The 27,239-nt window shown below is 55.9% G+C and overlaps 1 protein-coding gene across 2 annotated transcripts in view; it reads right to left on the bottom strand.

The window, feature by feature from the left end:
• AGPAT4 (1-acylglycerol-3-phosphate O-acyltransferase 4) overlaps positions 1-26,323 on the bottom strand; it is a 53,672-nt gene extending 27,349 nt beyond the window's left edge. The window contains exons 1-2 of one of the 2 annotated variants that reach the window (XM_070419165.1): positions 26,273-26,323; positions 5,121-5,373 (exon numbers count right to left, since the gene is read on the bottom strand). In XM_070419165.1, coding sequence (XP_070275266.1) covers positions 5,121-5,298 — 178 coding nt within the window. In that variant the 5' untranslated portion in view covers positions 5,299-5,373; positions 26,273-26,323. Of the gene's footprint in view, positions 1-5,120; positions 5,374-24,314; positions 24,396-26,272 lie in introns of those variants that run through there. The other variant, XM_070419167.1, reaches the window with a different exon arrangement.
• Between the last annotated feature and the right edge of the window lie 916 nt (positions 26,324-27,239).

Below are 27,239 nucleotides of genomic sequence, written 5' to 3'. Positions count from 1 at the left end.
CCGTGCAGAGTCACAGCTTGGCCACCTGTGCGTTCAGAGTGATTGCCATTGACTCCCTCGGTTACAGATGGCAGAGCGAAGCCCAGTCCGCCAAGCGGTCAGGCCGGGCGGGAAGCCAGCGCTGCAGCGCCAGACGCAGCTTCGTCACGGGAACACGGGGCAGGCGCCCCACGGCCCCAGCACGGGACCCGACACCCCGACACCCCAGTCAACGCCACGGGGAAAAGCTGCCTGGAGCTGCCCGGGCAAGAAGGGCCACCCACTCCGGCTCCGGATGCGGCTGCGGAACTGAGGGGAAGGGAAGGGGCATCTGAAAACATGGCGACGAGGCACCAAGGCCCAGCTGGGGTTTGTTTTCTTCAGAACCACCTGGGGCCTGGGGCAGACTGCCCACCCACCCTCTGCCGTTCTCTGGCCTGGGAGGCCCAGAAGGAACACCTCACAGCGTGCGTCACCCTCGGTCCCGCTGGACCCAAGAGAACCTGTGTCACAGGGAAGGGGGACATCTGTGCCGGCCCGTATCCTTCTGCTTCGGAGCGTGGTTCTACGAAACCCGGCTTCCCTCGCTCCAAACGGTGCTACCTGAGTTCCAGCTCCAGCACCCAAACCCCAGGCGAAGGCAGAGGCCACCAAATGCGTTTTCACAATGGAAGAGAGAGAGAGAGAGAGAGAGAGAATTGTTGTCCCACTTATTGATGCATTCACGGTTGATTCTTGTACGTGCCCTGACCGGGGATCGAACTCACAACCTTGGCACATCAGGCCGATGCTCTAACCAATTGGGCTACCAGGCCACGGCCCAAATGTTTTTTGATTATTTAAATAAAAAAAATAAAATATGCACCTTTAGCACATGCAAATTTTGCACATGTAAAAATTTGTTTTATGTAATTTATAAACTATATCCGGTGTCCTTTATCGCACCATCTGTATGATAAAGGAAACATAAATGAGAACCTCACCTTCCGATACCCTAACGGCCCCTCTCGTTTGCCTCCTGGGGACACCCCCCCCCCCGCCCCCGCCCCCCCCCCCCCCCCCCCCCCCCCCCCCCGGCTCTGAAGACCACACACAATTGTCTTAGGAAGTCACAAGACACCAAAGTCAAACTCATAACCTGACTTAAAGTCGTAACTCTAGTCACAGATGAAATTTAATGCTTAAAAAAACAAATGGGCACCTTGGCTGAGAAGTAATTTATTTATAAACCTTGCCAACAGCTAAGATGCCCTGTGCAAGGCAGGTCCCCTTCAGACAGTGTTCCCTAAGCCCGCTGCGGCGTCGCTGCGCCCACAGCACTTGAAGCTGAGTGGTTAAGCTCCCTTGCATGGAGGAATAGATAAGGCCCTTCCTTGTGTGAAAGATCCCACATATACCTTCGACTACGAGTCAAGCATTTACTTGCATATGTATATACACAGGGATTTAAGAAGCACAAACCGGTTCTTATTCACAATAAACAAGCAGGTTGTGCCACACCTGTTACTCTTGTCACAAACGTTTACAAGGCCCAGCGCCCTCACCTGTCGCTCTCACTGAATCAGCTGCAATTGATGAGGCCGCGTGGACAGGAACGTGCTTCCACCCCCAGGCCCGCCAGCCACACGGCCTCACATCTCTGGATGAGCGGAGCGAATCACACCGATGTGATCAGACCTCAATCCCAGGACTTTTATCCCCTAAATACACAACGAAGTGTGGGCACAAAGGGCCAATTTGTTTTTTGGGTATTTGTGTGTATATGTGTTTTAAATATATGTGTTTTTATTGATTTCAGAGAGGGAGAGGGAGATAGAGAGATAAACATCTATGAGAGAGAATCGTTGACTGGCTGCCACCTGCACATCTCCTATGGGGATCAAGCCCTGACCAGGAATCGAACCCATGACCTCCTGGTTCATAGATTTACACTCAACCACTGAGCCACACTGGCTGGGCCAAAGGGTGAATTTGTAACAAGCTTTGTGTGGAAGAGGCCGGCAAAGTAAATGCTTCCCTCCTCCTCCCCAGCCGAAGCTCGCTGCCCTGCCCGCCTCCTTCGTGCTGAGCCAGCCTGCCAGCCTTTCTGCCCACACGTCCAGGCAGGATGGAATGAAGCAACCATTCAACCACCTAGCCGTCCGGATCAAACGTGCTTTCACATCGCTGTTCATGTTCGGGGTCTCGCCTTTAGACGAAAAGCGCTCCCTGCGGAGTTTTCATCTGAACTTGGAGGGAGGCGGAGAGTGGGAGCAACAGAAGGGCCGCCACTCGGACTCCCGGCTCACCACGTGCACCTCATGACGGTCAGCGCCCAGCCCTGCTTCCCACCCAGTTGGTCTCGTGGTCGTTATGGGACCCTCCGGGGGCATAGAGAGAGAAGAGAGAGGGGGAGGGGGTCCCGCCGTCTCACACAGGCTGGGGCACCCGCAAGGGAGGACCCGGGAAAGCGGGGGGCGAGCTCCCAATGGGAGGGACCCATGGCAGTGAGGCGCCCCTACGTCAGCCCCGGATGCATCACCCCCACTTCTACCCATGCCTTTCCCAAGGGCAGTGGTCGGCAAACTGCGGCTCGGCAAACCGTGGCTCTTTGGCCCCTTGAGTGTGGCTCTTCCACAAAATACCGGCCTTTGCGCATGGGCCACGAAGTTTCAATCGCATTGTACGTGCGCGCCCGCATGGACATGCCCTGCCTGGTGTCCTGGGGGTGGCCTGGTGTGTACCCACTCCCTCCCCAAAGCACAGCACAGCTCACACGCGGGCACTCCCGGCCGGAACCCCGCCTCTTGCGGCCTGACTGCAGATAGGACCCCGACTTTTAACTGCGTGTTTGAGATCTGGAGGGGCTGTGACAGTGCAGACAAAGAGCCTTTCAAACGGCGGATTGGGAGTCTTCGAGGGGCGTGCGCATGGCATGAGCGCAGGTTTCAGTGACAGTGCAGTCAGCTCGGCTTTGTGGGTTTACCTTCGTTTAAATAGACGCCTACAGCCGGAGCGCGAGGAGACACTGAAATTACAAGGTGAGAGACAACCGCCTCCTTCTCCTGATTATGCCAACCCCTCCCGCTCGGGGACAATTCGGGAGCAGCGGTCGCCGCCTCGGCCCTGCTCTGACGGGCCGTCCCTTTTCTACTCCACGGCAGACACCCGAGTACCGGAGGCCGTGGCAGAGGGAAGCCCGGGACAGGGACCTGTGACCGAATGGGTGATTTTTTTTGTTATATTTTTATTGATTTCAGAGAGGAAGGCAGAGGGAGAGAGAGAGAAACATTAATGATGAGAGAGAATCATTGATTGGCTGCCTCCTGCACACCGCCCTCTGGGGATCGAGCCCACAATCTGGGCACATGCCTTTGGCCAGAATCAAACCAGGACCCTTCAGTCCACGGGCTGATGCTCTATCCACTGAGCCAAGTTGGCTAGGGCATCCTCTTTCAGCACTGATGTTTTTATCTCTCTCTCCCTCTCCCTTCCTCTCTGAAATCAATAAAAATATATATTTTTAAAAAAAGAATAAGGATGTTCCTATCATTCTTTCCCTTCACAAGTGAGTGTTTTGAGGTTCAAAAATAATGGATTGGATCCATATTAATCCATCTGGAAAACTGTACACAGCTTTTATTGTCTTGATTCAAATACAGATTGCATTGCTTCATCTAAAACAGCGGTTCTCAACCTGTGGGTCGCGACCCCTTTGGCGATCAAATGACCCTTTCACAGGGGTCGCCTAAGACCATCCTGCATATCAGATATTTACATGATGATTCATCACAGTAGCAACATGACAGTTATGAAGTAGCAACGAAAATAATGTTATGGTTGGGTCACAACATGAGGAACTGTATTTAAAGGGCCAGAAGACTGAGAACCACTGATCTAAAGGGTTTCAGAATGACAGCAATTCTTGGCATAATCTAAGGTTGCAGAGATTGTTAAATGGCTTAGTTTGAAATAGCTCATATTTTCAAATACATACACACCCATATATATAGTTGCTACCGATGCACTGCACTTTCTACTGTGGAGAACAGGTCAAGATTTAAGGTCCCTCAACTATAAAACCCATCGCTTGACTCCCCATTATTCTGATCTGTCTTTTTCATGTTCATTTTTGAAATTCAGACTACTTGAATTAGTCATGTTTTAATAGTCCAGTATAATCAAGCACGAGCGTGCGCGCCCGTGTGCACGCATGCGCGCACACACACACACACACACACACGAATGCATATAAAACAGGGGAAATCTGAATACAGTTGGTGGATTGTGTCACTGCTAATTTTCTTGTTGGGGTACTATACTGTGGTATTGAAGACGTCATCATCCGGGAAAGTGGCTGAAGGGCACACGGGATCTCTCGATATTATTTCTTACAACTGCGTGAAAATCTACAATCATCTCTATATATAAAAGGCTAATATGCAAAGTGTCCCCCTGGGAGTTTGACCTGGAGACCGGGAGTTTAATCGCTCACTACGACGTGCGCTGACCACCAGGGGCGGCGCGGAATGAAGGAAGTGCTGGCCGGCAGCTGGGGAAGGAAGGCCCTGATCGGCCCTGCTCGCTGGCCAGGCCTGGGGACCCTATCTGTGCATGAATTTCGTGCACCGGGCTTCTAGTTTCAAAATATAAAATTAAAGAAAAGAAGCAAGAAAGAGAACAATATATTAAATTGCCGTTTCGCTTTTCAAATATGTGTTTGCATCATCTATCTACACACAGCAGACACTCACCTGCACCCACATACACACACAAGACCTATGTGTTTCCACATACATGCATTTCTGTGAGGGCAACTAAGGAATCAACACCGATGCCTCCCGAGGAGGAAATCTGAAGAAACACAGAACGCACCTTGACTCTTCGTAGGGTACCTCTGTGCCTGCTGCATGGTGTGCTATTGGCGTCGCTCATTCAGAAACCAATATGTTAAGATCGAGGACAAAATAGACAACTTCAAGCAAAATCCAAACAAACAGAAACAATATATATGTAGCATAGCGCGCAGTGTGAGCCCAGGGAGCCTGTAAGAGCCCGATTCGCCCAGCCGGCTGCAGAGAGAGATAGAGAGAGGCAGAGAGAGGAGAGAGGAGAGAGAGGCAGGGAGAGGAGAGAGAGGCAGGAGAGGAGCAAGCGCTTACGGCTGGAGACGCAGTAGGACAGCCGGCAGTTGAGCCTGCGGAAGAGCTGCTTGTCGATGGGCCAGAGCACGAGCGTGAAGAGCTGCAGGGTGTTGACGATGAGCCCGGAGGCGATGAACACGTAGCAGAAGACCAGGTGGCACAGGAACTGCGACTTCAGCAGCCCCACGAGGTCCATGGCGGAGGCGCCTCCCGGAACAGCCGGCCCGCGGGGTCCTCCCAGAAGGCGAGCAGGGCCGGGCCTCCGGAGCGTCTAGAGACAAGCCAGTGGAGACGTCAGGAGCGCTGTATGTGCTTTTCTGTTCTAAGGCGCGTTTTTAGGGATTCTTAGGAAGGAGGGGAGAGGAACAGGGGAGAGGACCGTAATCGATGCACCCCCTTTCTGGGAGAGAGCCCGCAACCCGGCATGTGCCCTGACCAGGAATCGAACCAGGGACTCCTGGTTCCCAGGTCCATGCGTAGCCACTGAGCCACACCCGCTGGGCGCTGTGTGCTGTAATAGTCAAGGGGAGAAAAAAAGAAAAAAAAGCCTCTTAAAAAACAGACTCTGGTGATGAAATGCCTTGTGCGTTAGCTGACTTGTCCTTGTTTAGCTTCTCAGTGTGGGCACAGCCGCAGCCTTTCAGAACCAGAGCCCTTTGAGTTGCCCCCGACACCCTGAGCGGTAGGCGCGGCTGTCACCTGGGAGGGGACGGAGACCCCGAGAGGCTGAGCCACATGGCAGGTCCACAGCTCCACCACCGAGCAGTGGCCCGGCCGCTGGGCTCCCTGCCCTCAGCCCTGCCAGCCCCTCTTGCCAGTGGGGCGCTCACAGCAGTATCCACATCTCTGGGGTCCCCCAGCTGCCATCTCTGCCTGAAGAGCACTCTCCCCACACCCTCACCTCCCAGCTCTCACCTCATGCCCAGCTCTCAGCTCCTCCTGGCAAGACCTCCCTGAGCTCACACCTGCTCTGAGTGAGGTCACGGGGTGACCCTGGGGGCTCCACCTCCCCAGGCCCCTGGACTAGGGTGCACTTCGCACCCTCCACCATTCACCCCCACCCGCTGTCACGCTCCAAGCACACGGTTATCTGGAGGACCAGGGCGTCTCCCCAGCTCTGGGCACACGCTCTCCTCGGAGTCTCAGGTAGGAAGTAAGCTGAGCGCATGCTCAGCCCCTGGAGAGCTTGCCCTGGGACCAGCCCCGCTGCTAGGCCCCTAAGAAGCCCTCCCAGCCTCTCTTTGTGGGGAAGGTTTGGCATTTCCTTCCCCACAAAGGCAGCCCCTTAGCCCTTAGCCCTGGCAACCAGGGTGTATTTTGGTGTTGGAGTTCTGGAAGGAAGGCAGAATGACCACGGCCCCAAACAAACAGGAGGACGTGTCCTCAGCCCTCACCGTCTCGGGGACCAGCTCTAACTGAGTCGTCCCCAGTTAAACATCGCCCTCGGCTGGCCTGGCCGGAGCCCGTATGCCATTAGCTGATTTCCACGTTTTATGGAGCAGCCGTCTGTCCGACGCCCCTGGACAGTACAAGATTCCATTAAAGCAGCCCCACTCCGCACGAGTCTTGATTTATACTCGACTTCTTCATTCTGTCCTCTAGCCACCACCCTGCGTCTCGCTCTAACTTCAGGACGAGGAAAACGGAGACGTCTGCGTTTCTATGGAGGAGTTGGTTCTGAGCAGCGTATAGAGAAAACCCGATTCTAAAGGGCTCTTCTGCCTCATGCAGGGAGACCTGGGAGGAAAACGGACGGACAAAGGGACAGCCGCACCCTTTCCCCGCCGGGAGGAAGCGGGGTTGGGGGGTGGCTGGACGGGGAGCTCTGAAGGCCGGGGCCGGCTCCCGCATCTACAGGATGGAAAGTGCTAGACGCCACGTGATCCGAACAGTCACCATGGGGCCGGATCAGACACGGAGTGATTTACACACGTGACCTCATGACCTGCCCGGCCCCATGGCGGGAGGATGGTTACCCGTTTCATAGACGGGGAAACTAGGTTCAGACAAGGTCACATGCCAAGGTCAAATGGTGAGTGGACGTCTGGGACCCAAGCTCATCACACGGACGCCGAGGCAGCCAGGCTTCACGGGAGCTTGGCCTTCGTTTACCAACTCGCCCCATTTCTCACTGTTCCCGAGTGACTGTCCTGCTTCCCCGTCATGCCCTCCTTCAGGGGAGACTGCCCCCTCTCCCAACCCAGGCCAGCTCCCCCACAGTCCTGGGTCCCGGGGTCGCGGGGTGCAGAGAGCTGCCTCAGTGTGCGCGTCTGCAGTCTCGGGGAGCCCGCCGCTGCTGCATTTCCACCAGCCATGAGCGCATGAACTATTTCATAAGATGCTCGGTGGGAAGAAATGTTTCAGTTACGTTCAAGCGTGGAAGTTTCCCAAAACCTTTCTCAAGTCCTGACACAAACCCACCAGCACGGAACCGGAACCCGGGATGCTGCGAGGACAATTCACCTTCCAGGGCGAAGCGCCCACATGTCCGCTGCCAGGAGCGCGTCCAGGGAGCGAGACCTTCACGTGCGGGAGGAGACAGGGTGGACGTGAATCAAAATCATTGCTATGTTCTCCGTCACCATTACTGTCACGCGGGGCGGTGGCCCTCCGCTCCAACACACCTGTGGAGGTGGGAACCCCATGGAGGTCGCTGTCCCCATAGGTCTATCAGGTGGGGAAGGGGCCTGAGGCCCGCTCGGGCATATACTGTAGGAGCTCTGGCCTCAGGCAGGCCCCTGACAGCCCCGCCTCTGTCCCAGGAGCCCTGACAACAGTCCGCCCCCTGAAGGTGGTGGGAGAGTTCAGAGTGGTCAGGGTACCCACAGGCCCTACTGGGCAGATGCTGACCTCTGACCCATGGGCAGGCACATGGCACCCACCCCTGGGGTGCATGGCAGGGACTGGAGCTTGGAGGCAGCATTCTGCGGAGCCCACTGAGCGGGTGGTGCCCGAGGGTCCGCTCAGAGCGGCCAATGTGAGGGGACACGCAGCGGCCCTTCCTTCTCTCCCGTGTCTGCTCCAGCGACTGGGCTCCCTTCGTGCGCTGGTCCCTCCCCATCCTCCTCCCACTGACCCTGGAGTTCTGAGAGCCTGCTGCTGCCAGCCCCGGCTTCCTGGGAGGGTGTGGGGACGTTGGCGATCGATACGGCCAGATTTTAAATCTTTCATTTCTTTGATTTTCATAAAGGGATGCCAATGGACCCAGGCCATTTCCCCGACTTGATTCATGCCTAATGGACGCGGAGAGAGAGTTATTAGAAAACAAATGCACTTAAATGCTTTCCGGGCATGAATCATTGATGGAGGCAGGACTGCTGGGGTGAGGCCCAAAATAAGCTGACTTCCAGTACCCTCGTTTGGGCGGGGGGGGGGGGGGGGGGGGGGGGGGGAGCGGACCGCAGACACTACAGCGCTTGGGGATGAAGGATGCTTCTGGGGTCACGAGGACTGGCTGTTCCTGAAAAGTTTCATAATGACAGCAGTGCTGGGACCAGGCAGGCCTGCGTGCCTGCTTCCCAACTTTAATCAGCGCTCAGGGAGAGGGGCCGTCTGAGCAACGAGCCTCAGCTTCTGCAGCAGCCGCAGGGACAGCTATTCTGGGACTCATGCGAGCGCGCATTAATTCACCGGTGACTATTCATCCATCGCCTGTCCACGAAGCTACCCGGTCGGCCATTCAGTTAAAAATTCATTGGGCCGGCCGGTGTGGCTCAGTGGTTGAGCATCGACCTAGGAACCAAGAGGCCACCAGTTCAAATCCTGGTCAGGGCACATGCCCGGGGTTGCAGGCTCAATCCCAGTCGGGGGTGAACAGGAGGAAGCCGATCAATGATTCTCTCTCACCATTGATGTTTCTTTCTCTCTCTCTCCCTCTCCTTTCCTCTCTGGAATCAATAAAAAAATATATTTTTAAAAAGATCCAAATCATTAGAAAAAAAATATATCCAAAGCATTTGTTTTCTAATAACTCTCTCTCCGCGTCCATTAGGCATGAATCAAGTCGGGGAAATGGCCCAGGCCCATTGGCATCCCTTTATGAAAATCAAAGAAATGAAAGATTTAAAATCTGGCCGTATCGATCGCCCAGCGTCCCCACACCCTCCCAGGAAGCCGGGGCTGGCAGCAGCAGGCTCTCAGAACTCCAGGGTCAGTGGGAGGAGGATGGAGAGGGACCCGCGCGTGAAGGGAGCCCAGTCGCTGGAGCAGACGCGGGAGAGAAGGACAGGCCGCTGCGTGTCCCCTCACATTAAAAAAAAAGAGTCATTGGCTCTTACTTACTGCTACAGCTGGGCTCACACCGGTGCAGTGGACTTCTGAGAGGGACCCCGGGATGCTCAGAGCTGCTAGCGAAGTGGGGGAGCACCAGGGCCCCTGAACCACAGCCCTTCCCGAGAAGTATTTCCAGGCCCCAGAACTCCTCCCACTTCTTCCAAGATAAATCGATGCTCTATAAATATTGATTCAAGCTGAATCTCTAGATCCCCTGATATATGTCATTTCCACACCAATAACTCTGAGTTGTCAAAAACAGTCTACAGAAGTGACAGCGTGAGCTGACAACATCCTGGGTTTCCTCCCACTACAGTCCGCACGGGGCAGAGGAGGGAACCATTTCTTCTACCTGCGAAGGCCATGCAGACAAGCCCGCACGAGCCCCTCTAACCCGCCACTCGGCATGGCCCAGCCCAGAGCCCTCTCCCACCAACACGGAAACTGCAGGAGGCAGTACACCCGACGGACAGGGAAACAACTAAAAGGAAAGCAGATTACCCACTTAAACCCCAGCAGGGGAGCTCCGATGTCAGTCGGGGAATGGAGTCAACGTTTTTTTTTTCCCCTTTAACACAAAGAATTTCCTATGAAAAGACAAATCTGGGAGAAGTAAAGGAAACGATACTCACTAAGCCACGGATATTTTTTAAGGTAATTTCCCCCCATTATAACAGCATTTCACATTCATTATATAAAAGTTGTAAAGTTCCTACCCCGGCTGGTGTGGCTCAGTGGGTGAGCCGACCTGTGAACCAGGAGGTCACGGTTCGATTCTGGCCAGGGCACATGCCTGGGTTGCGGGCTTGATCCCCAGTAGGGGGCGTGCAGGAGGGAGGCAGCCGACTGATGTTCTAGCTCTCTCTCCCTCACCCTTCCTCTCTCTGAAATTAATAAAAACAAATTTTGGGGAGGGAAAAGGTTGTAAGGTTCTAAAATGTAGCAATGTTAGTGCCTGTAACCGCCGCTGACATTGGGCTGTCTTCTCGGTCTCTGGTGAGCGCACGGCTTTTTCTTCTTTGCCAGCAAAGCCGCTGCGGGCTTTTTACTTTTAAATATAGGTGAGCTCTTATATGAGATCAATGTCAACGTCCTTTTCTTAACCTTCAGCGAGAGCCTCTTCCACGCCCACACCACAATGTGCACACCCAGCCCACGCTGGTGTGCCGTGGTCATTACATTACGGCCGCATCGCAGTATATTTCGGCTTTTTTTCTTTTTTAATGTAAGTAATGCAATGAGTAACTATTTGAGGCATGAAGCTTTATTTTTCTTTCCGATATTCGGGTTATGTCTTTAGAATAAATTCCCAGATACAGGACTCCTGGGTTGAAGGGACAAACATTTTAAGGCACCTGGTTAATGTTGCCAACTCGCTCTCCAAAGGCCTGTAGCTCTTTACGCCCTCACCAGCAATCTACAGAAATACCCCTCGCAGCATAAGCAGGCCAGAATCCACATTAACACACAAAAACCAGGATAACTTCATATGTCAGAAGTCGTGTCTCGTTGCTTGATTTTGCATTTTTGGGGTGGTGGGTGAAGCTGGATATGTTTTAAACAGTCATTGAATTACTGCTTTTTCCTTATCTTTTATCTCTCTATAAGTATTTATTTATCTATAAAAAGACCTATCTTTTTATCTGTCCTTCACTAGCTCTTGCTTACAGATTTTCATTCCTGTTCATTTAGAGCAGTGGTTCTCAACCTTCCTAATGCCGCGACGCTTGAATACAATTCCTTGTGCTGTGGTGACCCCCAACCATAAAATTATTTTCGTTGCTACTTCATAACTGTAATGTTGCTACTGTTATGAATCGTCATGTAAATATCTGATATGCAGGATGTATTTTCATTGTTACACATTGAACATAATTAAAGCATAGTGATTAATCACAAAAACAATATGTAATTATCTATGTGTTTTCCGATGGTCTTAGGCGACCCCTGTGAAAGGGTCGTTCAACCCCCGAAGGGGGCGCGACCCACAGGTTGAGAACCGCTGGTTTAGAGTGACCACCTTTTGCATCTGGTTTACTTTTATGTTTAGCTTACTGGAGTTTTGGATCCGTAAGCAGAACTGTGGTTTCACTTATAAAGTTTAGGAAGGTCTTCTTTCTACCCTTGCTGCTCTCGTCTAGTCTTTCCATACGTAACTATGTGGTCCGCCTGGCGTTAATTTTGGCTGTGATGCTTCAGGGGAATCGAATGGATTTATTTCCAAAAACTCACCCAGCTGTATCCAAGACATTTACTGAGAAACCCTTCCCGACTCCATCAGTTCACGCTACAATTTCGCACGGTCAGTACCAACCAGCGCACTTTAGCTGCGCATTTTATCAATGAAACACTGGCGTCCGGGCGCAGGGGGGCCAGCCCCTTCGTGCCGTGATGAGGGACAAGGCAAGCTGCCCGAGAGCGCTGGGCTCGCCCTCCTCGGCTCCCCCCGCCCCCCCCCCCCCCCCCCCCCGCTCCTCTGCGGCAGTGAAGGGTTCGCTGCGTTACAGACCGGCCCTTCCCAGCCTGCCCACGGAGCCCAGCGCCCACGGAGCCCAGCGCCCGCGGGACCCGGCAGCGAGAGGGGCCGCTCTCCCTCTCACGTGTCCCACACTCGAGGGCCTCGCGAGCTCTGACTCTGCAGAAATGGACCCAGAGGATGGCCCTGCGGGAGGAAGCAAGCAGAGGGGAAGAAGTTCCGACTTTTTTCACGAGGATGGCACCAAAAGCCAAGAAGGAGGTCCCTGCCCGCCCAGAGCCGAAGCCAAAGCCAAGGCTCGAAGGAAAGAAGGCAGCGCTGAGGGGGCCCAGCCACAGAACACAGATCCGCACGTCACACCTTCCGACGGCCCACACATCTCGGAAGAGCGCCCCCAGGAGAAACAGGCCTGACCGCCCCGCCACCAAATCCCGGGCCCCAAGTCAGCCAGGAAGGAGACAGGAGACAGACGACACTGTGCTCCTTGTGAGTGTCAAGGCCAACAAACACCAGGTCAAATAGGCTGTGAAGAAGCTCTGTGACCTTGAGGTGGCCAAGGTCACCACCCTGATCAGGCCTGATGGCGAGAAGAAGGTGTATGTTCGCCTGCCTCCTGACGATGATGCTGTGGATGTTGCCCACAAAATTGGGATCATGTAAACTGAGGCCAGCTGCCTAATTCTAAATATAAAAATGTTACACTGTAAGAAAGGGCAGGGGCATATTATGGACTAGAGAGCAGGGCACGGAAGCCTGGGGGTGGCAGGAAGCCTCGGCCGCCTTCCTAAGGTGCATCTGAGGGCCCGGGGCCAGAGCTCCCGCAGGAACTGCAGGACAGGACGCAGACCCAGGAGGCCCGGACACGGGACACCGAGGCCCGAGGGGCAGCAGGCAGGGCCCAGTGCTGGCCCCGGGGCCGGAGAATTCCCCTTCCCACCAGGTTTGTTTGGTGGTTGCTATTGGCGACAGTAAACAGTCCACCTCGAGGGTTCCCCTAGCGTGGAGGGCTTCCTTTACACTCACTGGGTTCTGTGTGTCTTGACTCAACCAGACTGTAGTTTTGCCTCTGCTTTTAGGTTAGTAGCTGCACCCGTGTCGGAGGCGAGCACATCCTACATGAATTAGAAAGTTAGGAGTCATTACAAGTGAATACATAGGAAATGACTATAAAATATTAAAAGGAAGCCTGGGCAATTTTGCTCTTTCTAAAAATTCTTCTCGGAGTAGACATTCAAATTGGAAGAGAAAGACGTGGGAGGGCCAGGAGGGCCCGCGATGGGGAGGTCTGTGCAGTGACAAACATGTTTATCGTACACAGAGTCAACAAAAACCTGTCCGGTGTGAGCCCACTTTCACAAGACAAAACAGCAAGTGGTTCTCTGTGCTCAGGAAGTGTTCTGGATGCTGACTCATGGAGCTGTTATTCTACCAAGTGTTTACCACTTGGGTAATATGTTAAGTTTTTTAAAAAAAAAAGTTCAAATTTTTACAGTGTTTCCGGTTACTTAAGCATGTGAACATATAGAACTTGATATCGACAGTGCCCTGATGTATTAGTGAACCCATTTTACAGGTAGAGAATGGCAGCTCGGGGAAGCTCCATGACTCGAATGGTTTGGTCAAGAATCTGTTTGGTCCGTCTTTCTCTGAGCCTGTTTCCTCACCTAGTGTTCCCATCAGCCCTGCCTCCGGCCACGGGAGCAGAGCTCCGAGAACCGGCGGGAGCAGAGCTGCGCCCGGCGGGAGGGCGTCTGTGGCCTCCCGCACCTCAGGGGCCAGCTGGGCCGCACGCAGCAGACACTGACGGAGCGAGTTTGTGAATGAAAGCTGGTGGCCGGCCAGAAGCGTCATTGAGTTAATGAAATCAGCGGGGAGATAAATAATTGAAGGGAAAGAAATGGGTCCATTGGTTTGGCAACATCAGAATGTTCACGTTTCCTGAGTGTAAAACAAACGAGCCAGCAAGACGGGCGTTCAACCCCTTACTAGTGTAGCACAGTGAGACGCCAGGGAAACCTCGGGACAAGGAGTAGGGAAACCGAGGCAGGCAGTGAAACAGCAGTTTGCAGCCACCTAGCAGACCCCATCTTCCCTAAACCAAGGACACTTGGGGGTAAATGGTTTGCTCTTCTCCTCCCAGCCAGAGGGTGAGTAGCTTAAACACCCGCCTCCGGAGACAGACAGCAGAGGTCCGGTCAGTGCCTGTTGTGCCACCACCCAGGACAGAGTAAGAGAATAAATCTCATTTTGGAACATCAGCATAAAACTGATGAATATTCTACTAATCCTCCCCTAAGACCTCCCCTAAATGCCCAGCCGGGGGCCCTGCACCCCGATCCCATCCCATAGCCCAGCCCGGGGCCCTGCACCCCAATCTCAGCCCGGGGCCCAGCCTGGGGCCCTGCACCCCGATCCCAGCCCCGGGCCCGGCAGGGCCGGCTCGATCTCCCGAAGGCGCGTCCTCGGGCCCGCGAAGCAGGAGCAGAGCTGCTTCAGACCCAACCGCTTTCAAGACAAATGGCAGTCCGGGCGTTTGGGAGACCAGCAGCGGGAAAGGGGGAGGAAGTCCCCGTCTGGCTAAAATTGAAGCCCGTATGAATAATTGAAATAATCAGGCACATTTAAAGTCTCTCTCTCTGTTTCCCAACTTGGACTTTAAACCTATTATTTCTCTAGAAATGGAGGCCAAATGAGGATTTTAGTGACAGCGAGACTTCCAGCACGTCGTCGGGTCTCAATAACCTCTACCATTTCCACTGGATGTGGGGGGAGGGGGGGCGGTGGAGACAGAATCCCTGCACATTTATAAGCTATGGAAGGTCCTTTCACCCTGAAGGACCCGGAGAAAATTCGGGAAGGAATGGGTCGCACCAGAAGGCGAGAGTCTAGCTCTTTACAGGTCAGAGGCCCAGTCTGGGCTCGGAGCAGGGATTCCTGCCGAGTGGCTGCATGAGAACTTGTCAGGGGCAGAAACAGAATATTAGGGGCCAGCCATCAGCTATAAGGAATGTTAACCATGCTGTGAACCTCGATTGTTTTGTTCTGATTAAAGGAAGGACATTCTAACGTGGCTGGGAGTTGTACACCCTTCCCTCCCCCACCCCTACCCCATCCCCCCCCACCCCCAGCCCTGGCCCCTGGTGCAGCCCATCCCAGAGCCGCCTACTCTCAAGGAAAGATTAACAACCCTGTTGCCCAAACAGAGTCCCGCCCACATTGCCTGCAACCTGTAACCATTAAACCCATTCTAACTCCTTATTTTGTCCTTCTACCCAACAGAAGCAGCCGCTTATGGGGGTGCAGAGCAGACGTCTGCGGCTGACCTGCTGCTCCCCACACTGCCAGCAGGACTGGAATAAACAAACTCTCAGAGGTGACTCAACCCTGTCTCTGCTGAATTGGCTCAAGGAGTGACAGGCGGCTCAGACCCATCGGTTGTCTGGTTTCCAGATAAGCCAATCTGTGTCTCAGTTTCAGGTCAGATAAGAAGATAATTCACGTCCCACTGGGCTGGAGTCCCCACGAAATGAGATAAGCCTCGCTGAGCTCTCAGCACAGGGCTGTGCTGAGGGAAAGGCACGATTAGCATTGAAGTGCATAAACGATTTCACTACAAAAGCTACTGCCAGTGAGTGAGCCTCAAGGAGAAGGTGACAGAAAAGGACCCCAGGCGGTCAGCGGCCTCATGACCAGTGACCCGATACTGCGCTCCAGCTCCTGGTTCAGTTCTCAGCAGGTCCCCCACCCAGGTCGGCTCGCTCCTCCCCAAACTCTTAAAATGCTCCATTGGGGTCTGTCTCACCCCCCAGCAGAATGGCCTGGCTCATCTCTGTGCCCAGGGCGTGGCCCACCGCAGGCCGCTGAGGGATTGGGGAGGACGTGCGGTGAGGGTTCTGGGATTGCAGGGAAGTTGGAAGCACAGGCCTGCCCGGCTCATGCCCACATGCTGGCCCTGGAGGGGAGAAGCCACCCGGCCACCAGGCCGCCAGGCTGCCCAGCCACCCGGCCACCCGGCCACCCAGCCACTCGGCCACCCAGCCACCCAGCACAGGGACACCTGGAGTGCACCAGCCTTGGGCTGGGAGGGGCCTTACCTTAGCTGGGGCCTAGGCTGGTCCCAGGACCAGCAGGGAAGCGCGGTCTCCTCCCAGTGAGAAGCGCTGGACACAGAGGGAGGGTGAGTGCTGAGGCCAGGGAGTCCCTGGTGGGAGCTGGGTGTGGAGCCCGGGAAGCTGGGACTCCATTCGCCAGCCAGCAGAGGCGGCCTTGGGGGTGTGGGTTCTCACCTCTTTCTGTAGATGCTAAGCCCTTCCACGGAGGGAGGGGCGGTCCTCCTGGGAAAGGAGGAGGGGCAGGCGGGCCTTGGAGTTCTGGAGGGCAGGTGGGTGCGGTGCCACCATCCCGCCCCGCCCAGCGGGCTCCAGGCGACCTGGGTTACAAGGTGACTCCCCAGGCAGGTTTGGCCCCAAGTCCCAGCGCTTCTGCTTGCATAGCTGCCCTTTGCTTGTTCCATGACTTCCGGCTCCTGTCTCTTTACGGGTGTAAATGCATGACTTGCCCTTTGGTTGGACGGGTCTCTGTAACCCTGGTGAGGGCCCGCCCATCCTGGGATGGGTCTGCTGGGATGGGGCGGGGGGGGGGGGGGGGGGGTGGCGGGGGGACCTGCCCGGATTGCAGGGCAGCAGGAGTCCCTAAGGCAGAGGTTGGGGGGGTGGGAGGGGGAGCCCTCCAGGGGGCATTTGGCAATGTCTGCAGCATCGGGGCCTGGGGAGACGCTCCTGGCGTCTGGCAGAGAGGCAAGGATGCTGCTAAATATCCCATAATGCACAGGGCAGCGCCGGCCACGAATGATTATTTGGCCCCAAATGTCAACAGGGTCAAGACTGAGAATTTGCCGGACAAGAACATCACCAGGGAGGACCTGGCTGGAGGCCCCGGAGGCAGATCTGACCGTGACCTCTCTCCTTTCAGGGCCAGGGGCAGGCCAGGCGCGGCCACAGTGCGAGGAGGGCCCTGTCCTCAGCCCGCGCCAGGGCAGTCGTTAAGATGGAGCTAGGCAGACAGCACCTAGAGAGAGGGACGCTTATGGAGGATGACTGGGACGGAGGGAGAGGTCAGGACCCGGGCCAGGCATTCGGGGGCGGCACGAGGGTTATGCACATCCGGGAAGGCCCGGCCACCTCTCCTGGCTGCCTCCCTCCCTGGGCCAGAGAGGGAAGCAGAGGGAGGAGCCAGGACCTCTGACACCTGGAAGGAGTAGGGTTTCGGTGATGCAGTGACTGCGTGTGGACCAGGGCAGCGGCCGGGTGGGGTGGGGCACGGGGTCTGGGCAAACTCTAACATTTCACCAGCCTGGTAACCTCTGGCTGCAGGGAGGTGCCGGCTCGAGGGAGCTGGTGCAGGTGGGAAAGACCACACACACACCGGTCCATCCTCGCTCCAGTTCGCCTCCCAGGGTTGGTCTAAGGTCAGCACTGGCCGTCTGCTCGGACAACCTCTGCCTTTAACCTGGAAGTAGATGCTGACGATCAACAACAGGAAAGAAAGCCCCTGAGCCTCCACCACAGCCGTGGGGACCCGAGAGCGGAGGGCGGGGGGCGGGGGGGGGGGTCCCCATGAACAACCTCTCAGCCAAGTTCAATCCTCGGGTCAAGGCGGGTTGGAGGCCAGTTCACATGTAATTGACAGGCTGTCTCACCCCAGGCCTTTCCCTGCCCCCCACGTCCCCAGGGGCTAAGCCACAGGGAAACAGCCCCGAGCCAGAGCGGCGGCTCCCGAGCTCTGCTCTGTCTCCCCCAGTCCCCGGAGCTGCTCTCTCGGCCAGTGTTCCTGCGCGTTAGAGGCTGGGGAGAGGTGGCGTTTAAGGGGAGATCCACGTGTCAGTAGCTGCTTGTCAGTCCAGAGACGTGTCCTGCATGTCTGCTGTGTGCGGGTCTGTGCGGGCCCTGGGGGTGGACGGATGAAAGGACGCCATCTCGATGGGCAGGCACAGGGGCTCCGGAAGGCAGGGGTCTGGGTTCAGATCTCAGCCCTGGTCCTCATGGTGACACAGGGGGGTGGGCGGGGGGGAGGGCGAGGACCCTTCTCTAATCTTTACTTGCTTTATCATAGATGTAACGTGACCATCGCCTGTGCCCGCTCCGTTTGTTAGGACGGAGTGAATGAATCGATGCACAGTCTCAGCCCAGCACCCAGGAGGCCCTCGGCGAGCCGGGCCTGTGCTCGTCCTCATGTCCCTCGGGGGCGGCCGGTCACCTGACTCTGTGGCTCCGGCAGGTGACCTGTCATCGCCCAGAGCCCAGAAGAACTCCTGCAGGAATTCCAGCGTCCGGCTTCAAACTACCACGAAGTCCAAAAAGCGCCTCTTCTTTCTCGGACCCTACACAGAAGTGACCGTGAAGTCGCTGCGAGGCAGGACTCCAGCTCAGTGGGGAGATCTGGTCACCCTGAGTCTCCGGGCAGCTTCCTGCCTCAGGGAGAAGCCATCTCCTCTGAGAGCTAAACGGCAAAGAAAAAGCAGAAGGAGGAAGAGGGGAACCTGCCAACTTCTCCCCGATCCTGCAGCCGGGCCAGCAGAGGCGGGCGGCGCTCCAGATGAACTTGGCCGCGCTGCCCATGGAACTTCCACACGGAAGGCAGACGTGATGTGGGCAAAACAATCGCACCCAGAGGCGCCCGGGACCTCAGGAAACACAAACAGGAAGTAGGGCAGCAAGGTCGCGACCTTCGTGATTCGGGGTCATTCACTGAGAGTGTGGAAAGCTCCTTGGTTTTGTGGGAATGAGGCATCGACCGGAGGTGTGATGGGAACTCCGGCTCCAGGCGGCAGGAGGATGTCTAGGGAGCCCAGGGGCCGGATGCAGGGGGAGTTGCCCTTTGAGAGGCTGCACCTGGAGGTCAGCGGGAGGGGAGTCTACAAGGGACTCACCAGGAGAGACCCCCTCACGCAGTCTGCACAAGCCTCTGCACGCTCTTGCCCTCTGTCCCCAGCGTCGGAAACCCCGCTTCTTCCCTTCGTTCATCCGCAAATGTTTACTGACCCCGGCCAGAAACTCAGCCAACGGGGAAGATACAAGAAAATTACAAGACGCACAAGTCAACTGCTAACCACTCGCTCCCTCTCTGCCCAGCACAATCCAGGTGCCCAATTGCTCCGTGATAAAACAAGCACCCAGTGCCATTGGCCACAAGCACCTCTGTCAAAAATAGCACCCCTGACCTAAGCAGCTGTGTCTGCCTGCTAGGGCCCGGGGTTCTTTCAGGGAAGAAATGGTTTCTCTCCCACTTGTTTCTATATCCATAACATATAGTGCCCGACACATGATACGCAACATAATTTGAGTGAAAAATGAATGGTGGACAGATGATGAGTGTGTGTAGGGCTGCATGTATTTTTGAATGAATGAATGAGTGTGACTGAAAGGTAGGACTGAGGGTCAGAGAAGTAGAGCAAACCAGATGGGAGTAACGGAATGAAGACCAAATGAAAACAGGTAGGAAATCTTTATGGAGCAAGAGTACGTCTTGAAAAATAGAGGAAGGAGGGTTGGATAGATTGTTCCATGACAATGTTCACCAGAAATGGTTCTTATTTTAAAACATTTCCTCTTATTCAGTCATTAAAACAAAGATCAGCCAGTCACGGTTTCCCCCTTAAAATCTTTCAGTTAGTTGAAAACAGTTGCTATTTATTTTTTATTGATTGATTTGAGAGAGAGAGAGGAAGGGAGAGAGAATGAGAGAAAGAGAGAGAGAGAGAGAGAGAGAGATTTGTTGTTCTACTCACTGATGCACTCATTGGTTGATTCTTGTCTGTGCCCTGACGGGGGATTGAACCCGCAACCTTGGGGTATCAGGACGACGCTCTGACTGAGCTACCTGGCCAGGCCCCAACAGTAGCTGTTTGCACGTATCTGGTTGTGCTCACAATGTGGCCACAGCACCCGGCAAGTCACAAGTGCACCGTGGGTCTCGTTAAGCCTCCTCTTTCCCCGTCCGCACCTGAAGCCGAGTTTCAGATCCCACGGATTCCCACGGGTTCCCACGGATTACCACAGGTTCGCACGGATTCCCACGGGTTCCCACGAATTCCACAGGTTCCCACGGATTCCCCCGGGTTCCATGCTGGGCAGATGACGGAATCGGAGTGCCAGGCTCCGGGTAGTGGCAATGACTCTGAGCGAGGCTTGATCACATTTCTCTAAACATTTCGGTGTCAGAAACCACTCAGAACTGTGAACACGCATCTTCCATACCCATCAGACCTTGTTTTCAGAGCAAAGCGGATCCCACAAAACACAACAGGTTTGCCCCACGCTCATCGGAGCCCCCACAGTCCCCCTCGACGGCGACGTCCCTGTGATTAGAATGAGCTGTGGGCACGTGGGGCTCCCTCTCCCGGGTTCCTTCCTCGTTTGGAGTCTGACTTGAGCACAGCCTTCGCTTCCGTGCCTCCTGCTCACACATCTTTCTCCGACCGACCCGGCTCGTTTGGCTTCAAACAACCTTCTGTCCCTGAATCTGTATCTACTAGTCCTTCCCGCCAGCAGACAGCGTTCCTGCCCTATTCCCACACAAAGACAGCCTTCCCCTTGAACCTGGACCGTGGTCCATCTCTTAGCACCCAGCCCTGCCCCTGGGGCCCTTCCGCCTTCTTCCCTGAGCGGTCCGTCTCCTCCCCCTCAGACCTTCAGCACCTCCCGTCCCACTCCTCTCCCTCCTGGTGCTGCCAGGGCTCAGGAAGCCCCAATTCGGACGCCATTAATGCCGGTGCTCTGGTCCCAGCATCTAGAAGGTTCAGGAATCTGGAGAAGGGGCCGCGCGTAACTTAAGAGTCCAGAGACGAAATATAATTTTGAAAGGCAGTGGGAGTCAGAGGAGCCTAGCTAAAAGGAACTAAGTTCTCCTCCTCTCAGGACCCCATGCTTTGTATTAACACAACTTGTCCTGAGGCGAGGTGGAGATATACACTTCAAAGGGTCAGGGTTTGGTACAGAGTCCATTGTCAGAATGAGGGAATTAGCCTAAGGCTGTTCTGGTGTTTGGCCAGAAGGAGGCAATAACATGTAGATTAAGATGCCCTGAGCTGTCTGGCAGCAAACAATCATCCCTTTTCAGGTTTGGGAAAATGCCCTCAGCCATTCCCAACAGGTGACAACTTATGTGACTCAGCCCTTGTTGAGTCCTCAAGTTCCATCAACCTTTCGATGAAACTCTTGCAATTATGACATGCTGGAACTGGCTTCCGCATCTCCCCATTCCCTAGCTGAGGCCTCCTCCTCCTCCTCCTTCTCCTCCTTCCCCTCCTCCTCCTCCTCCTCCTCCTCCTCCTCCTCCTCCTTCTCCTCCTTCCCCTCCCCCTCCTCCTCCTCCTTCTCCTCCTCCTTCCCCTCCTCATCCTCCACCTCCTTCTCCTCCTTCCCCTCCTCCTCCTCCTCCTCCTCCTCCTCCTTCCCCTCCTCCTCCTCCTCCTCCTCCTCCTTCCCCTCCTCCTCCTCCTTCTCCTCCTCCTTCCCCTCCTCATCCTCCACCTCCTTCTCCTCCTTCCCCTCCTCCTCCTCCTCCTCCTCCTCCTCCTCCTCCTTCCCCTCCTCCTCCTCCTTCTCCTCCTCCTTCCCCTCCTCCTCCTCCTCCTCCTCCTCCTCCTCCTCCTCCACTCTGTGCGCATGTACGCGTGTCCTCAGGCCTGGCTGGTGGAGTTAAATGTGAGAGCACAGACCCAGCTTCCATTTGCCTCACAAAGGTCACCGCACCTGGGTCCCAGTCCGCAGACAGTGGGACCCGCTGCTAGGGCGTCCGGCCCCACTGCAGAAGCGGTGTCCTGGCGGCCCCTCCAGCGGCCTTTCCGGGTGAGCCTGGCTGCGCCTCTGCAGCCCCTGCCTGCCCCAGGTCAAGGCCGCGGACGGAGCACTGTCAGCCTCCGCTCGGCGGCTCCAGGACGGATGTTATTTCTATGCCTGGCTGTGCTTCCAGAGGATCCCGCGGCTCTCCCAAGGGCTCCGTCCCACGGGCTCTTGTTAGCTGGGTTCCGGGGTCTGGACACCCAAGAGCGCCCCCCTCCGGGCTTCCACCCCAACACTGCCCACCTGTGAGCGCCGCGGGTGCGTGCGTCTCCCGAGGACCAGTGGCGGCCACACGGCTGTGGGCATCCAAGACCCGCCGGCCCCGGCATGCGCCCTCAGAGCGAGGCTAGTCCTGTGCACGCTGTGTGCTTTCTCCCTCTAACTCGTTCTCTGCCTCCCCCCCCCCCCCCCCCCCCCCAGTCCTGCTCAGCCCCGCCAGGCTGGTCAGCCCCATTCAGGTAGCTTTTGCATCTGAAGGACTCAGGGCCGAGGGCACGCTGACAGTTTAAAATCCCGAGTGACGGCAGGTTAGACAGGCTCTGGGCACGCAGACCCCCTGGAGCCCCGGCTGCCCGGTGAGGGTCGCTGTGAGGCCCTAGTGGTGCTTCGCCTCCACGAGCAGGGAGCCCTGTGAGGGCACGCGGCCTGCACTGATCTTTCCCCAACCACAGCTAATTGTCAGAGCCGAGGGCGAGCTGAGAGCTGCTCTGGGAGGTGGAAATGCCTGGTCACGGGCAGCGCTCTTTCCATGGATGGTCCTGGATGTGCGAATAAAACGCCAGGTCCTCTCCCCGCCTGCGAATGGCCCAGCGGCCTGTCCTTCCAATGCACACGCAACTTCATTCTGATCACGTTAACGCTGCTTGTTACTCGACGAGATTCTCCCTCATGTTTCATATTTTTCCTGCAAATCAATTCTTTATCTCCCCATTGAGGGTATTAACAAGGTTCAGTAGTTTTAACAGGATTCCCAATTTGCCCCTGTTGTCCCTACACACTTACAAACACACACACACATACCCACACCTACACCACCCGACACACACACCTGCACACACCTATACACACACGCCTATACACATCTACACACACACCTACACACAGCTATACACATACCCACTCACCTATACACACACACACCTACACCACCCTAGACACCCATAAACACCTACACCCATACACACACCTACACATACCTACACATACCTACACACACACCTATACATACTCACTCACCTGTACACACACACACACACACACACACACACCTACACCACCCTAGACACCCATAAACACCTACACCCATACACACACCTACACATACCTACACATACCTACACACACCTATACATACTCACTCACCTGTACACACACACACACACACACACACACCTACACCACCCCAGACACTCACACACACCTACACACATACACACACATCTACACACACACCTATACACATACCCACTCACCTATACACACACACACACACACACACACTCACACACTCTGAAACGCACCGCCCGCACCCGGTCCCTCGCCTCACCACCCTTTCTTTCCACGGAGGAGCTGGACCAGCACCGCGGGGGGTGGGGGGCGGCCCTCTCCCAGCGCTGAAGGCGAAGGCGCGGGCCTGCACCCTCACTTGGGAGTGGGAGGCAGGGGGGTGGGGGTGGGGGACCCAACCAAGGCGCACACCGACCTCCCTTGTTCCCCTCAGGTGGTTGAACTTGGACTTGGTGCTAAGAGGTTCAGCCTGGAGCAAAGAGCTCCTCTGGATACAGAGGCTTTGGCCACGCTGAGCAGAGGGTACGCATGTCCAGGGCTGATCCCACCGCCTCCTAAAAGTTCCTCCAGGCCCCCCTCCCCTACCCCCCATGAAGAAGCGCGTCTCCCCGCCCAGGGCTGATCACAGCACAGCCCGGTCCTGAGACCCGCTCCCTTCCGACTGGGACCCGGGAGGGGAGCCTCGCCCAGCCCAGAGCGGCCCTTCCATTCCTCGACAGGACCCAGAAAGGCACAGCCACAATCAGGTAAATAAAGCCGCGGCTCGCACCGTCTCCTTGACAACTCCCCTCCCCCCGCCCGGCTGTGACAGGGAAAAACCAAAGCCCGGCGAGGAGGGGCGGCGGGGCCCAGCCGCCCGCCAGCCGCGCGGCACCGGGAAACGCGCATCAATCACGGCAGGGCGCTCGGGTAGTATTTTTGTGGTTGCCATAGAAACGCCAGGGAGGACAGAACAGGTTGCGGGACACAAAAGAGACCCTTCTGTACCCGGAGCCCTCTCCGCTCCACCTCCCGCAGGAAGCGTGCTGGCGGCCGCGGGGGTCGGCGGGGCGCGGCGGGCGGGGCGCGGAGCCCGGGCAGCGGCGAGCATCCTTGCCGGGCGAGGCGGGCGCGCCCCGCGGGGCACAAAGGGCCGGTCCCGGGGCGCCGCGCAGCCCCTCCGCCTTCCGCGCTGCCCTCCACGTTCCCGCGGCCGCCTCACTTCCTCTCCTCCCTCCACGCCCCCGTCCCACCTACCCCTCCACGGGTGTCAGGAAATCAGCCAGGAGGGGAGGATGGCCGGAGGGGGGCCGGGGGCGCCCCCCGCGCAGGGGAGCGGCGCCCGGACGCACGTACCTGCCTCCTGCAGCCCCTGCAGCCCGGCACGTGGACGTGGCGGCCGACGGGAGGCAGCGGCGCGCGCGGGGACGGCCACCACTTTCTGGGCTGCAACCAGCCGGCGCTGGGCAGAAAGGCGAGGCTCCACCCCCGGGGTGGGCCCTTCGGGGGAAAGTGGTCCTCGCTGACGTCTCTCCCCACCCATGTCACTTCCTTTTAAAGCTACAATCGCGCCGCTTCGGAGGGAGGAGGCGCCGGGAAGCGTGAGTCACCGGCCGCTTCCAATGAGGGCGCGGGGGCCCCTCGGCTCGCGTTTGAATCGCAGCCTGGAGAAGCTGCCAGAACCCGAGACAAAGCGCGCGAGGTGGCCTTCCTTTTCCGGCCCGTCTCCCCGATCCTGTGCCATCCCGGCCCCGAAGGGCTCCCCCGAGTTCAGCCCCGACGGACGCCAGCCGGGTCGCGGCCCCACACCGCCCCGGTTCACGCAGCCTGGACGGGACCCGTGTGCGTGAAACGCCCGCGCTGGCCATGCCCTCCCCTCGGCGCCGGGCTGCACGGAGGCTGCGCTCCACTCCGAAGAGCCAGCCCGACACCGTCCGCCAGACTCCGCGGAAAACTGAGCTGTGGGTGCAAGAACCCGGGCGAGCGGCTTGGAGACGCGGCTCTCCCTGCGGAGCGCACGCGTCCCTCCCAGGCAGGGCGTTGGAGAGGGTCCCGCGGGCCTTGACAGTGAAACAGTGTCTCCGCGGCTCTGAAACTCCGGAAATGCCAGGCCGCTAACGCTCCTTAAAAGTAATTTCCATCTCCAGATAGTCCAGGTGTGTGCCCGTCAAATGTTCACCATGGCAACCAGGGTCCCCAATGATGCCTAAGTGCGTGCATGCGTCTCTGTGTTCACCTTTGTTCTGTAATGCTTAGTCTCCAGGGGAATTATGTGCCCCAAACAGCTAGGACACCTTGCCGAGCTGTTAGAGCTACAAAAGTGCAACACCCCAAACAACAACAAAACACCAAAAAGCCAGTGCAAAGGTGTCTCAAAGTCCCTCTCAAAAGAGTTAGACTGATCGCTGTGCATTTGAGTTTTGAATGGAAACTTTCTTCAGAATCTGCAAGTCACTTACATTTGTGCTATGTTTATTGCAACTACCGTCCATGATTTCAGTGGAAACAATCTGATACTAAAGTTGCTGACAACTGCAAGTCTTACTCCCATCTCAATGCTGTGTCTTTATTCCATTCTGGTTGTAATTATTGTTGCATTGTCACTGCTACAGTAGCGCTTCGCCTGTGCAGATGATGTGGCTCAGTCTCCGCTATCTCAGAAATGCAGCTGAGAGATCTGGGAGGAAGGCATGACTACTTCTAAAAATTCAAAGTGCAAGTACCCCACTCACGGATTAACATCTGCGGACTTTGCCCAGCGTGCCATTTAGCATCTAACTGCATTTTTTTAAAAATATATTTTATTGATTTTTTACAGAGAGGAAGGGAGAGAGATAGAGAGTTAGAAACATCGATGAGAGAGACACATCGATCAGCTGCCTCCTGCACATCTCCTACTGGGGATGTGCCCGCAACCCAGGTACATGCCCTTGACCGGAATCGAACCTGGGACCTTTCAGTCCGTAGGCCGACGCTCTATCCACTGAGCCCAACCGGTTTCGGCCTAACTGCATTTTAGATGCCCTTACTTGGCTGTTGCTTCTTAAACAAGGAGCTGTGGACAATTCTTACAATTCAGTTCGACAAATACTGGTATTTGAGAATCCGTCCTAGTGGCTGAAGACGGGAAGGGAAAACCTTGCCGGGAGGCGCTCAGAGGCTCAGGAGAAATGGACACGGACAACAGGGGGATGAGAGCATGAGTGGGGGGGAGGGGGGTGGGGGGGAGGTTGGGGGTTATTGGGAAATGAGGACCCATTTGTAATACCTTAACCAATAAAGAAATTTTTAAAAAAAAGGCTCAGGAGACGCACCTGCAGGCTGGGAGGTCTGCTGTAGGAGGGAACCCTGAAGTCTGTACAAGTTGGGAGGTGGCCTGAGGAGTGGGGAGGAGGAAGTGAGGGCGCTGTCCACATAGCTCCTGAGCTCACAGCAAACTGCAGGGAGACGGCAAGACATGAATGCTCATAACTGAAGAGATTTAAGAGGAGATAAGAGGCCAAGCCGGTAACATGAAAGGAGACACAAAAAGCCAATTAAACAACCACAACAAACACGTGACCTCGCACACAAACGCCAGCAGAAAGGTGGAGAGGGCGTGTCTCTGCTTTTCCATTGGCCAAGCGGCCAGAAAGCTGCCCCGTCTGGTGCAGGGGGTGCCTCGCAGTGCCGTCTCCTTGCTGGCTGGTCCCAGGGAGCGGGGACACGGTAGGAATCGGGGCTGCTTCGAGGAGACGACAGGAAAGTGTATATAATAAAGCTGAGTTGATATTTGGGCTCTAATCCTGCATTAACTGGTTGTACATTTCAACCAGCTCTAGCTGAGCCTTTAAAAGGTGTCATACGTTTGTTTCCATGACCAGCGGGCCCTTACAGATAGGGCAGCGGTTCTCAACCTGTGGGTCGCGCCCCCTTTGGGGGTCGAACGACCCTGTCACAGGGGTCGCCTAAGACCATCGGAAAACACTTATATAATTACATATTGTTTTTGTGATTAATCACTATGCTTTATTATGTTCAATTTGTAACAATGAAAATACATCCTGCATATCAGATATTTACATGACGATTCATAACAGTAGCAACATTACAGTTAGGAAGTAGCCACGAAAATAATTTTATGGTTGGGGTCACCACATGAGGAACTGTATTAAAGGGTCGAAGCGTTAGGAAGGTTGAGAACCGCTGAGATAGGGTGTTAGCACCGCAGTCATTACGCTCGCTCAGCTGCTTTCCCACGATCAGGGAGGCAAGTGCAGGGGAAGTAGGCGAGGGTTCCTC

The sequence above is a fragment of the Myotis yumanensis genome, unplaced genomic scaffold, assembly GCF_028538775.1.
Source record: "Myotis yumanensis isolate MYYU_CA2020_CCGP unplaced genomic scaffold, mMyoYum1.0.hap1 SCAF_6, whole genome shotgun sequence".
Taxonomy (NCBI): domain Eukaryota; kingdom Metazoa; phylum Chordata; class Mammalia; order Chiroptera; family Vespertilionidae; genus Myotis; species Myotis yumanensis.
This window is presented reverse-complemented; position numbering and strand designations above follow the sequence as displayed.